This window comes from Gastrolobium bilobum, unplaced genomic scaffold (genome assembly GCF_033153095.1).
Source record: "Gastrolobium bilobum isolate Gb01-03AN ecotype WA unplaced genomic scaffold, APGP_CSIRO_Gbil_v1 utg5190, whole genome shotgun sequence".
NCBI classification, from domain to species: domain Eukaryota; kingdom Viridiplantae; phylum Streptophyta; class Magnoliopsida; order Fabales; family Fabaceae; genus Gastrolobium; species Gastrolobium bilobum.
In genome coordinates, this window is record NW_026897720.1 from 17,059 (window position 1) to 31,458 (window position 14,400).

Below are 14,400 nucleotides of genomic sequence, written 5' to 3' on the forward strand. Positions count from 1 at the left end.
ACAATAAATATTTTTCCTTATTTTAAAAGTAACAGTTCCCTTAATTTTTTATTTTTTTTTATACATAACAGTTCCCTTATTTTCTTTATAGCCTAAAAAGAGTTAGACTATAGAAATTAGTTGCACTCACTACTCATGTAACATCCCCATAAATTAATATAAGACTTTTTAGTGTGCTTTGTCCTCACTCACACTTACTGAAAAAAATTTCTAGGAGGAGGTCACTTGTAACACCCTGTGTATACCCATTTGTTAACATGTCATCGTATTAAGTCACGCTTAATTAAAATGCGAAATATCTTTTTCTTTTCAATTATGGCGTCATTATCAATTACCAAGTTGATTACTTAATTCTTTTTCAAAACATTACCTGTATGTAATTGCAAATAAACAGCTATCTACACTGAATAACCTCAATAAATAATATAACTGAATGTGTCTCTAGTCACGGAACTACAACACGTAGACCAGACAGATCCTGAAAGATTAATACAACTCGAAATAACTTAAACAGCGTCAAATCAATGTGGCATGGACAATCGCCATGCTCACCAAATAACAACATACTCATCAAGTCTCAATACAATCAATATGGTAAAGGGTAAGGCATAAACACTAAACAGGGACATCAGGCATAACAATCAACTAAGTTTCGGCCTCCTGCCGCTAGAGGTCTCAATCCCTGGGTTACCTAGACCTGAAATAAGCGCCTCAAACGTGGGGTGAGATCTCTAAACAGAAATCTCAGTAAGGCAAGCGGTCCCCAAGGATTTCTCCACCCCAAGCTCACTTACATGTGCAATATAAGTTCTAAAAGCAGTTTAACAATATAAGTTCCAAATCAGTGCAATGCAGCAAATAATCATGTCATGTGAGTTAACTATTCTATTGGCCAGAGAAATGCAAGATTTACACACGTCTATTACCCACATAGTACACGTCCATGTCGTACCTGCCCACAGGATCACTATCCCGTCTAGGCGAATCATTGCATATATATCATAGGCATTTGCACTTAACAGCTCAAAAGCATTTCAATAAATCAAAACATGAAAACACATCATGCATATAGACCATTCTCCATGGGATATGGTGGAACCAACAATGGCTAAACCGAGGACACGAAAGCTTACCTCTAAGTAATCGAACCAATCCAAGGTCCACACCCGCTCAAAGTCCACACACAACATAATCACAATCTGTTTGGACCAACAATCATATCAATATTTATACTCTACAAGCATATGACATAAAGACAACGCCTTCTTTTTACGTTTCATGTCTTTAGGCTTCCCACAAAGCCATAAGCCCTCAATCATTTGGATTCTGACTTAGATTAATTATAACAGAAGTCCATAATAGCCCATCATGGGTCCACAAACTCAAAATAACATTCTGTATAAACAGTGCAGCTACTGTCTCGAAATTCCCAAAATATCCGAATATTTGTCAGGGACATATCCGGATACCATATCCGGATATTTCGCGACAGAATGCAGTTTCTGCATTTCGCGAGATATCACTCCCAAGGTTTGAATTTTAACTCATTCCAACGTCCAAGCATACATTTTTATAGGCTTTAAGGTTCATGTTCATGTTGGTTGCTTGCTTTTAACATATTACATGTCAAAACTCAAGCTTTAAACAAGAAAAACTCATGATCAAGGTTCAACAACTTACCCAAGGCTTCAAAACAAAGCTACAATGGTTCTGGAACTCTCACAATAGCTCCTCAAGTTCTGACTTTAAGGAAGTACGAAAATACTCCACAAGCAAGGTCCTTTCTTCCCAAAGGTTGCTTCTTAAAGCCACACAAGCAAGGAACAATGGCTCCTTCCCCACAAACAGTGAAGTTAGCCCACAAAACACTCACAAACAGCACCTCCAACTCATAAAGTAGCTGACCTCCTCTCTCACAATGTTAACCCACACCCAACCAAGTGTTTAGATGAAGAAAGATGAGAGGAAAGATGAAGACTTGGGAGATAATAACACTAATGGCTACACTTATCTTTTTAATCTCAAACTCAGGATTCTGAACCTACTCATTTTTTTTAAGATTTTTCATATTTTTATATTATTTTTCGGAGCACCTTTCTGGTACGTGCTTTTACATAGCTAGTATCAGTTCTGGCACCAGTTCTCATTATTTCGACCTGAAACTTGTTTTACCAGTCCTATATATTATTCTAGGAATATTTCCACACTTATTATAATTTTCTGGGACACTTCATCGGTACACATTTATACCGAGGAGCAGAACCGGTATCTGCATTTTTTGTCAGAAAAGTGACTTTCAGCATTATTACTTATTTACCATAATTATTTAAGCCTTCTCATAATTATTAGGGTCAATTATGGAATTATCTCATTAAACACTTAATTAATTAATTAATTTCTTAAATTAACGGTGCGGGTTTTTACATCACTTATCCCATAATTGCTCCAAGTCAAGCACATTAACTATGGAGTTTTTCCATTTCGAATTACCAAAAAGTAGATGTATCTTGTTAGTATATAGTACCAATTAATTCTTATAAACTATCCCAAACTGTACCGTCTCATATTAGTACAGTCTCTGAAATCCATGTCTTTCGTCTGTTAATTCGATTCATTCATGTACCCTAAGCTACAAGATTTGGCATCAGGCGTTCATTGTCCGTGCCTTTTTTGCACCGGCGATCACTCTTTGCCCTTGCCAGCCCTTGGGATGTTACATGCCCACAAGCTTCGGCCTGGTTCATCCTCGAATCACACGATACTGAGAGAGGCCCTGTTCTGATATCATTTGTAACGCCCGACAACTTGTAAGGATCAATGTCTGTCCCCACAAACTAACACGAGACTTTTCAGCGTGCTTTGTCCTCACTCACACATTTTCTGGTAAAACTTCTTAGGAAGCCACCCATCCCAAAATTGTTCTGAGTCAAACACGCTTAACTATGGAGTTCTTCCGTTCTGAACTACCGAAAAGTAAATGCATCTTATCAGTATAGGTAGTACTAATTGATTTTTATAAGTTATCCCCAACTGTACTGTCTCATACCAACATAGTCTCTGAAATCTCTTTCTTTCGAGTGTTAATTCGATTCATTCATGTACCCCCAGCTGCAAGATTTGGCATGATTTACTCATTGTTCGTGCCTCTTTTGCACTGACGATTACTCTTCGATGCCAGAGATGTTATAACTCCTATCACTTGAATTCGTAACTGCCCCAATTCCTTTTGTTGTAGTTTATAAATAAAAAAAATAAAAATAAATGTATTCAATTTAATAATTATATGAGTCGCGCCCACACCAAAATCAAAATCTAGCCCAAAACATTAGTTTCGTAATAATATCTATTGGAATATCTGACTCAGAAAAAAGAAAAAAAAAACAGTTATAATACAAGCAAATCTGACGATGGGAGAATGGCAAATTAAAAATTCCTAAGCTAACCACAGTACATTAGTAAAGTAGTAGAGGACACCAAATTAATAATTTTTAGTTACATGACTGACTAAAAATTATACAGCTCTAGCGCATTACTCATACTTTGCATTTGGTGCACAAAACATATTTCCTTATCATTCACGGGGTCTTGTATTATTATTAATTATTTATTTTGGATAAATCACATGTTTTACGGGAGACAACTCTATTTGAAACAAGAACATACACATCATGATAAGGTTAGCTTTCCCAAAGAAATTTTTTTGCATTGACAAGGACTTGAAATCGTGTCCTTCGACATCGTGATGTAATCATATTACACCCGAGACATTACTTAAGCGAAATTAAACATGTATCATTTGAACTAATCCCATTAATTCTTGTATTATTTAATTTGGATCTTGGTTTCTTGATAAATTGGGTTTGGGACACGAATAATTACTATACGATTTAGGATTTTTGAGTTCTTATAACATAATGATTGTAACAAGTGAACCAGAATAAATATGTGTCTCTTTTTCTTTTCATGCTTATTTGATTGTGTGTAATTGCTGTATTAATTCCAGCAGGTTATTACAAGTTATAACCCAATGCAACGCATTTGATCGATCTTACCAACTCTTATAAGATATATTATTAACGTCCCATATATGTTACACAGGTTAATATTTTTGACAAAATTGTGCTCCAATCCGTTCTCTAAAACCAAATTTTTTAGAGACTGAAATTAATCTATTAAAACTTGAAGTTTAATTAAACAGGAAGCTTATTCTTTAAGAGTCATGAACTCGGATTTACGATAAATTTCATATGCAAGAATATATCAATAAATTGAATTTTATAATGTACATGCATATAGTTGTATAGTATTTTTTTTTTAATTCCGTAAGTAAATAAACATGTTACTATATATAGAGTTCATCGTGAATCCGATTTTATAATAACACGACTCTTTCTTTTTGATTGTTTTTCATCATAAAAATATATTTTAGAAGATGAAACTGTAAACAAACATATATCACTTCACATAGATCTATACAATTTTGTCCCCATTAAACTACAGTAGATTTCACATATTTTTGTGCATTTCCGTATTCTGATTCAACTACCTTACACGCGTGAAGTGATGTGCTGGACGCTGAAATGCACCAAACGTAATTCTACTGTCTTACCCAGCTACCCGTATTTGAACTAATCCAAGGCAGAAATTAAGTATTTGTTACTATCTCTCTCTCTCTTTTTCTCTTTTTCTTTTTTCTTTCTTAATCTTCTTTAGCATATCCAAATTAAATAAAGGCTTTAGTCTCATACGTCATTCCTTCTAGATCTAGATCCATATTATCCAACAAGAGGAGCATAAAAATTGCTTTGAATGTACTTAAAAAAAAAAAAATTGCTTTGAGAGTTGAAATATGGATGCTTCATGGTTGTTACCCTTACCCATATACGTACGAACAAGGAAGCATCCAACAAGAACACGTCTCAATCTCCGGCAATTAAGCTAAACTATATATACTTTAATATCATTTAACGATATAATAGTATATGATCTTTAATTTGTGATCCATTCACAAAGAAAGATATCAGTTATTTTTTAATGCATTTCATTAAAGGTTTTAAATCAAGAGAGTACTCACCTTTGCTTGGGACCACTACTAATGTGGACAGAGAACAAATAATTGAAAATGGCATGCAAGATCAGTTTTCAAAATGGAAAGAATAATTGCACCAAAAAATTGTGATAAGGACATGATGAGAAGACGTTGCATATGATAAGGAAAAGCAAGTTGATTTGGAAACAGCACGTTGATTAACAAATCACCGTCCAAACTGATCATATTCAAGTTCAACACGCCAAAGTGCCCCTCAAATTGATTTCTTGCACGCAAGACCACCAAACTTCCCTGGACATAAAGCACGAGATGAGCAATAACATTATAAACTAGACTTTACGTATTCAACATTGCAACTAAACCCGCATAAGATAACTCCTTACATTGCTTTCTAAATGTTCTTATTGGGTTTGTTATTAAGATCCCGAACGTGTTCTTCTCTCACATCATAAATGAAAGGCCTAACCTTGCCACGTTACATGTGCCATACTGGTACATTAGGTGCCTTCCCTGAAAATTTATTAAACTTTTGATGTCTTCCTAATATATACTTGAGATTAGACATAACATTACTACGTGGATACAACTGTTAATATTTATACGAAGGTTATATTTATAATCTATTTTTATTTATAACCTCTTACAATTATATTTTAACGTTGATTTTCGTCAATTAATGGTTAAGATATTCGCAAATTAAATTTATTAATTAATTATTAATTCACAATAAATGATAATAATTGATTGACGGAAATCAAGGTTGTAAATAAAAATAAGTCGTAAGTATAACATTTTCGGTACATTAATATGTAAAGAAAAATTGTAATATAAAAAAGAAGCGCGAGATCATCACTACGGTGTGATGCGTGAGGGTGTTGCTATGCTTTCCATTCGGGATATTTGTTCTCAATGCGAGTTGTAATTTATTCATTAATTTTTGGTTTGAAAGTCTATTAAATATAGCCTCTCCCAGCAAACAATTAATAAATATTTGATAACTCATTATTTGATTTAATGTCTTGTATAAAATAAAATTATCTACTATACACATACATAAAAGTATATAAAATTCATATTTTTTTCTCTCTTTTCTCTTCACATGAGTCCCATACACTTATATGTATGTGTAGAATATAATTTTATCTCTTTAGGACAAACATTGAATCCCTTATTATATTAGTACCTATGAAAAGATTAGTACTAGATACATGTATGTATATTTTTAGAAGACCAAGACCACAATTAATTAATTACCCAATGGCAACTTCGAAGGTACGTTGTGGTGTTTGTGTGGATAACCCCAACACTTTTTTATAATGCAATTAGTACTTGACAAGTTATGGGAAACTATTCGTTAGCATATTCCATCGATATGCCTTTAGGTACAATACAACATGGTTGCATTATAAATATCACTTTCATGCCAGTAAGAAATATCACTTTATATCAACCTCTTAACTACTCAAGTCCTTTAGATAGAGAGATTGTGTAGAAGGAAGCATCAAAGATGAAACTCAGCTTTTCCTTATTGTCCAAGCTTTTGATACTGCAATATCTATCAGTTCTATGTCTTTCTGCAGACGATTTTGATTTCTTCTACTTTGTTCAGCAGGTAAATCATAGGTTCTGCTAATCTTGAATGTTTCTTTTTCCTTATTATATATATTTTTTTTCATGTATTGATTCGTTTAAGTTTTATGTCTCTCTGCATATTTACATTTTATTCTGATTCTTATCTTTGAATTATGAATAATGCAGTGGCCAGGGTCATACTGTGACACGAAGCAGAGTTGCTGCTATCCAAAGACTGGAAAACCTACGGCAGATTTCGGCATTCATGGACTCTGGCCTAACTACAATGATGGCTCATGGCCCTCAAACTGTGATCCTGATAGCGTATTTGATAAATCTCAGGTACTTATAATATTAAAAATAATTAAAAAAAGATGGTGAAAGGAGATGAATTTGATTAGTTGGCATGCCTGCAGGAGTAGCTCAATGTATAAATTATTTACACACTTGGTACCGATGAAAGATTTTCAAGTAATTATGATGTAATTCTTGGTTAAACCAGAAAATAATATTTGAGGGTGCCATACATTGTAATTATCATAAATGAAATTGAATAGTTAGGAATGCTTAGTAGTTTATAAAAATTTATAATGAACTAGAAAAAAAAAATCAAAAACTTCACTTCCCATCAAACCCAACTAGGGAAGATAGGAGTAAGGGCAATAATACACGATCTTACTTCTACATATTTGGAGTGTTTCCCCAATTTCAACCCATTCCCTAGAAAATGTAATTAAAACGTTGACCATAACTAGACTGATTTAAGGAGGCCTTGGACTGGTTTTGAGCATAGTAATGTAAATAAGAATGCTATTTATATATTCAGCATATATATCAAGATCAATACTATGCATGTTTAGCCTTAAGAAAACAATCAAAATAATATTCCAGATGTAAATATTACTCATTTTTTGTTAGTTTTTCCATGTCTTGAGATCGATTCAGGTTCTCTTAATCTTCTCAAATTCATTACATATATACTCGCTAAATAGAATACCTTTAAATAACTCCTTTTGTCAAGGTCTGGCAAATTTGAAATATTTCCACCTCTATCCATGAACATGGCTAGTAGCTTTAATGCTTTATGCCTGGCTCTGGTTGAAGATTGATATTGCTGTTGGAAGAGTCAACGAGAGTTGGCTAACCTACCGTATAGTATACACACTTTATGTCACGAGCCTTCATATGATGATTTAAACTTTCGGGAGAAAGGTAGTCCCAATTTTACAATCACTGACATTCATTTATGTATAGCTGACATAACTTAGTGTGATAGAGATAAAATATGCAGACATCTCATCCATTTTCTTGATTTACTTAAGTTGAAGAAGCAAAAGTGTGGACCTTAAACTTGCACTAAAGTTAAGAAAAAAAAGAAGAAGCAATATTTTAAAGAAAAAAAAAAAAGGAAGGAAGAAGATGCCTAATTACAACTGAGTAGGTGTAAATGGATTGGGTCAAATTAGATTTTGGTTTAAATAGACTAAATATGTATAAAATATTTTAAGCCTAACTTATTAACATGAGGTAAGCTAGATTATATGTTTGGTATTGCTTAAATTTGTTAGTCTATTTAAGTGAATCAAGGTTTTAATATCTATTAAGAATTATAAAAAATAAATGAATTAATATTATTCTATTAGTTAAAATTATTTAAAAATTTATTTTAGTTTAATCAAAATAAATAATATTATATAGACTAGTATATAGATCATACTTTGTAAAAATAGATTTATGATCTATTTTCTAAATAGATTTTTTATGGCTTCAGCTTGTTCTATATTAATGAGTATATTAGGTCAGACTTGATCTAATATGAGCAAAATTATAAGCCCTTGACTTGATAGGTCATTTAATCCATTTACAGCTGTATGAGTACAATATTAGTGGTTAAGTTTATGGAATAATGTTATGATATTAGTGCATTTCTCTAGTGAAACACTCATAAATGAGTAATATTTTTGGTACATAGATCTCAGACCTCCTTAGCAGCATGGAGAAGAACTGGCCATCCCTGAGCTGCCCAAGTAGCAATGGCATAAGGTTCTGGTCACACGAATGGCAGAAACATGGTACCTGCGCTGAATCTGAGATTGATCAGCGTGAGTACTTTGAAACAGCTCTCAAACTGAAGGAGAAAGTGAACCTTCTTAAGAACCTCAAGGATGCAGGTACACAACACTTCATCTAGCTCCCAATACAAAGTTAAACAGACTTAATTTTGAAGCCTCTGATGAGAGCTTAAAAATGAAGCATATTTACAAAACTCTTTCTAATCATTTTAAGGGCAATGAATTTCAGGGATTGAACCAGATGATGAATTTTACAGCCTAGACAGCATTAAAGAGGCTATAAAACAGGGTTCTGGGTTTACCCCAGGGATAGAGTGTAATAAGGATTCAGGTCATAACAGCCAGCTTTACCAAGTTTACATGTGTGTGGACACTTCTGGGTCAAATTTCATTGAGTGCCCTATCTTTCCAAAGAGCAAATGTGGTTCACAAATACAATTCCCCAAGTTTTAAGAGAATTTAGTTGAGCAAAACATTGTTTAAACTTGTTGCTTTCTAGTTATTATAGTACTTCTAAACTTTCACAAGATGACGACTATGCAGCCATCTTCCTTTGTATGTGCCTTGTAATAATAAAAAAGTCTATGGGATTGTGATGTAGATCGATAAATTTACATCAGATTGCCAATTCGGATTTTGAATTGAGCTCTTGCTATGTAGGAATGTCAAAGGTACCCCCATCTCATACTGATTTTATCCCATAATTTAAAATGCTTACAAAATTAAAAAATAGCATATCCAGTTTAATTATATTTTATATTAATACATTCACTTAAATATTTATTATATGAATAACACCATGTATGGTACCTTTCTAACAATGAAAATTCAACTTATACTCAAATTAAGCATTAGTCTTGTTCAAATAAAAATATAAACAATATCTACCAAAAAATAAATAAATATAAACAATATCTACCAAAAAATAAATAAATATAAACAATATTACAAATTGACATATATTTATTTCTTGCAATGGAATCTTAATCTCTAAGATCTGATCATAAACACGTGCCAATGTTTTTGTCACATATTTGTATCCATATTAAATCTTAATATTGTTTCAATAATTTGCAATGTTAAATAGCTACTTTTCTTTGAATATACAAAAAAAAAAATTAATTTTTTTTTTGACAATATAACCACAAACAAGTTCTGGATAAAAAAAAACCATACCTACACCTGTGCTAATTCTCACAATAATTTTCTCAAATTCTTGATTTACTACAATTATCAAATATAAGCATTATTGTATATATACACATGCCATAATGTTAACAGTTCACAATGTATCCCAAAATATCAACAGTACTCTCAACTTTTAAGTCAAAAAAATGCATTGAAGAAAAAAAAAATGCAAAAAAAAAAAACTCGTATGTATTTTCGCTTCATATCACAAAATAATGATATCATACATAATAGTATAAAAACATGGGTTTTATTAATCTCATGTTAAAGGAGATAAGTTATCTCATGTCATAGAGACAAACTTGTGAGCTCCACCACTTGAAAAAAAAAAAAAAAAAGATGGCACAATTATTGAAGAATATGTAGGAGAGAAACTTATCACATGTAGCATAATAGTAATTTTTCCCTAAAAACATATCACAAAATAATGATATCATACCTATTAGTATAAAAACCATTAGGTGGTGTTTGGTTGGGAGCTTTTCAGCGGATATCTATCTTTCTCAAGTATGGCTTTTAGAAATACCATGTTTGTTTCAACGTTTTTCACCAAAAACCCATCTATCCAATTTGTCTGGATTTATGAGAAACATAGATATCCGCACTGTTAAGAAACCCAATTTGAAGGTGGGATTTTTCAGAAAACCGGTTATTTAGCTTTTAATGCAATGTTGATTTTATAAAGTTACCTAATTTTCCCAGTAAAGTTTTTTTCCACCAAACAATTTTTTTTTTTACATTTTTTTACCTATCTTACTTTATCTATGTTTCCAATCATTTCTCTATCTATTTTATTTCTTTACTATACCAAAATTTTTTCCTGAACCAAACGCCCCTTGTAGGATTCAGTCTTTGAGACATCACGATAATGCTATATATCTGCGGCTCTAATAGTAGTGTACTAGTGTCCATGGTCAAAGGCAGGAAAATAAATCTTCAAAATTGATAGAAAAATAAGCTTTAGAACAATCTAAATTAGTTACAAACTTACAATTTCAAGAATTAGATAAGAGTTAATCATAACATATAACTCAAGAGCTAAAAAAATAAATAGATAAATTGAAATAATTAATAAATAGTCAAAATAAACAATTCAAATATCAAAGGAATATAAATAGTAATAGAAAATAAAAACAATGACGGAAAGAACAAAATTACCACAAAGACAAGTACTCACTCACCACCAAACCTCAATAACAACCAACAGATTAAGAGAGAAATATTTTCCTTACTAAAACAACTTGACCCGAAACTTAGTAATAAAGCCCATGTATTAAATTTTGGGAATGAATCAAGTTCATGGAAATCAATTCTTTAAATAAGATGAAAGAAGAGAGTTAAAGTTATTAGGATTGGTCTAGTAATGAGTTAAGCCATATAAGCTAGAATCTCAATGTTACTACTATATTCAAAAATAAAAAGAAGAAGAGAATGATCACTCAGAAGTCAAATTTCAATAGTGAAGAAAGCATTAACAAATTTTTTTTTTTTTTAAATGGAACAAAGTGAAAAATATGATTTCACTAAGGTGGGACAAAGACAAGGATTGAATTCAAAAACAAAAGACCAGGATTGAAACATATACATCAAATATAATATATATATATATATATAGGTAGGATCCTTTGACACCGGTGTCAAAATTTAAATTTGACACCTCGTCTGAAAGTCGTTAGATCAAAAAAGGTCAATGGTGTCACATGCTTACAAATCAGAGTCGTTGATCTTTTTTGATCTAACGGCTCTCGGATGAGGTGTCAAATTTAAAATTTAGCACTGGTGTCAAAGGATCCTACCTCATATATATATATATATATATATATATATATATATAGGATCCTTTGACACCTCATCTCAGAACCGTTAGATCAAAAAAAATCAATGGCTCTGATTTGTAAGCATGTGACACCGTTGATTTTTCTTGATCTAACGGCTCTCAGATGAGGTGTCAAATTTTAAATTTGACACCTCTGTCAAAAGATCCTACCTCATATATATTGATTTTTTTTTATCTAATGGCTCTCAGATGAGGTGTCAAATTTCAAATTTGACACCGGTGTCAAAGGATCCTACCTATATATATATATATATATATATATGGAAAAAAACTACTCTTATGTTACATGTGATAACATTCTCTCCTACATATCTTTCGATAACTGTGACATCTTTTTCTTTTTCTTTTTTAGATGGTGGAGCCCATAAATTTATCTCTATGACATGAGATAACTTATCCCCTTTAACTTGAGATTAATGAAACCTTATATATATATATATATATATATATATATATATATATATATATATATATATATATATATATATATATAAGGTTTATTATCTTTCAAATTGTACAAGATAAATTTATCTCCTACATAAATATAAAAGTGTATGGAATTCATATTTTTTATCTTCTTTTTTCTCATATGAATCCACATAGGTTCCACACATTTTTATGTATAATTTATTTTATATATCATGAGAAACATTAATCCCTGAAAAAAAAATACAACAAAAATGAAATGCTCTACGTATTATCGCTTGCTAAAAATGTTCGTGGAAGATATGTTATCAATTATGTTTATGTGGGCAGCATTCCAGTCATTAGCTAGCAACAAATGAAATCATACATTTTTTAACATAATGAAATCGTATGATGTATAAAAAAAATATTCATTCATACGTTTAAAAAATAATAGTTCCCTTGAAAGTCCTTTTTTTTTTTTTTTTTTATAAAAAAAATCCTTACCCCACTTTGTATAAGGGCTAATCACTTGAAGTAGGAATAATTGAACATTTTTAAATAATAAACCAAAAACAATATAGCATACAAACCAAATGACAGATTAAGCAATAGGTGGGCCATATTGGCAAGTATAGATGAATGAGGACGAATTTATCATACCCAACCCAGCCCAGTCGAATTGCCCAATACGATCAAACTAATTAGAGCAGCTTGCCCTTTAAGGTTTGCTCCAACAATCTTATTCTTTGGTGAGATGTCAATGACAAATGGCAATGCTTCGCTTCACATGAAACCATTGATTCACACACATATACAATAATGAAAACCACCAACAATTTATGTCGCCTAACTCAATATAAAATATTCAAGAATGCACAAAAATGAAAAGGGTATTCATTGTGTTTGGTTATAATGTCTGTCGTTCTTCATGTCTCATCTTCTAAAAATGAGACAGAGTGACCGTTGGCCGGTTGCGAGAGTTACATTTCACCTTTGAGGTAAACGACGCTTTCGCTTCCTAACAAAGACAAGGGTATTTCAGTAATTATGCCACATGCCGGCCCAGGGCAGCTACAATACTACCAAATAAAGATAATCTTACTTTTAAAAATAAAAAATAAAGAGTTTATTTCTATTTTACCTTGTAACTCCAGTTGGCAATACTATAATTATAAGCAATTAATAAAATGCTAATTAAAATAGAAAAAATGAAAAAAAAAAAAAAAAAAACCTTCATTCCTTAACCGGGGGGGGTTAAATTAAAGTGTTTGTGGACCCTACCGAAAAAACAAAAAAAGTGTTTGGGACCACTAATGCGCTAGAATAATGGATTGGACCAGGAATGAATCGTTCGTAATACTGTTGTATTAAAGATTCAGTGTATCTCATTAATAAAAATATTACATGTCAGTTAATTTTATTTTTTTTCTGTCAAATTTTTTTTCTCTCTTCTGATGTATATTGTTTTCATTGATGAGATGTACTGAATCTTTGTATAACAGTGATACCAAAGATTTATTCCTGAACAAGTCAAATACAAGGAAAAATAAAATACTCTACACAATAGGTGGAATTTGACCTTACCTATTGTACCGGTCACCCTCACGAGTCATGTCATGGTTTTTCATATTTTGTTCAAGTCCACTACGACACCGCCAACATAACTTGAAGAATGAAAACTGTTTTTTTTTTTTTTGAGATAGAAGAACGAAAACTTTAAACAAAAGATACTATAGTAACGAATTTTTTTAAATATAATAAAAACTACCTAATGTGTTAAAAATATGAAAAGTGGATATTTAAATCAAGGTCTCATCCTGTACAGTATCATCTGAGGTGCGTCAACTTTATTAGTCAATTATATAATTGATACATTTTTAAAATGGTGACAACTCAGAATTAAATTAAAATTTAATTTATATGAATTTTTATCGTAAAAAAATATACAATTATTAAGGGATAAGAGGTATAAAATAATAAGTTTTATCCCAGATCTCAAACATTAATTTATATATATTTAACGATTATAATATGTTGAATCATTCTCATTAATTATCAATTGTTAATAATAATAACTATTAAATATACGAAAATTAATAATTAATAAATTTATCAATAATAGATTATTAAACAAAAGTATTTTTTTTTTTTATATTTAAAACACCTCAAAGTCTAACTCCTTAAATTGTAATAAAGGAGTTGCTTAGATGCATAAAAACAAACTCTAATATCCATATACTTATTTACCCTTTCGGCTTAAATCTAGAAAATGT

General features: G+C 31.4%; 1 protein-coding gene across 1 annotated transcript; it reads left to right on the top strand.

Annotated features, from left to right (window-relative positions):
- Positions 1-6,530: 6,530 nt before the first annotated feature.
- Positions 6,531-9,314, top strand: LOC133309570 (ribonuclease 3-like). Its single transcript, XM_061510353.1, has 4 exons — positions 6,531-6,662; positions 6,809-6,964; positions 8,595-8,793; positions 8,924-9,314. Exons 1-4 carry the CDS (start codon positions 6,558-6,560, stop codon positions 9,145-9,147), a joined length of 684 nt encoding a protein of 227 aa, XP_061366337.1. The 5' UTR covers positions 6,531-6,557; the 3' UTR covers positions 9,148-9,314.
- Positions 9,315-14,400: the final 5,086 nt, after the last annotated feature.

Excerpts from the sequence above, each read along its gene's own strand:
- LOC133309570 (XM_061510353.1), top strand. The coding sequence starts at position 6,558 with ATGAAACTCAGCTTTTCCTTATTGTCCAAGCTTTTGATACTGCAATAT. Across the intron at positions 6,663-6,808 it reads TCTTCTACTTTGTTCAGCAG|TGGCCAGGGTCATACTGTGA; the intron begins GTAAATCATAGG and ends TGAATAATGCAG. Across the intron at positions 8,794-8,923 it reads TAAGAACCTCAAGGATGCAG|GGATTGAACCAGATGATGAA; the intron begins GTACACAACACT and ends AATGAATTTCAG.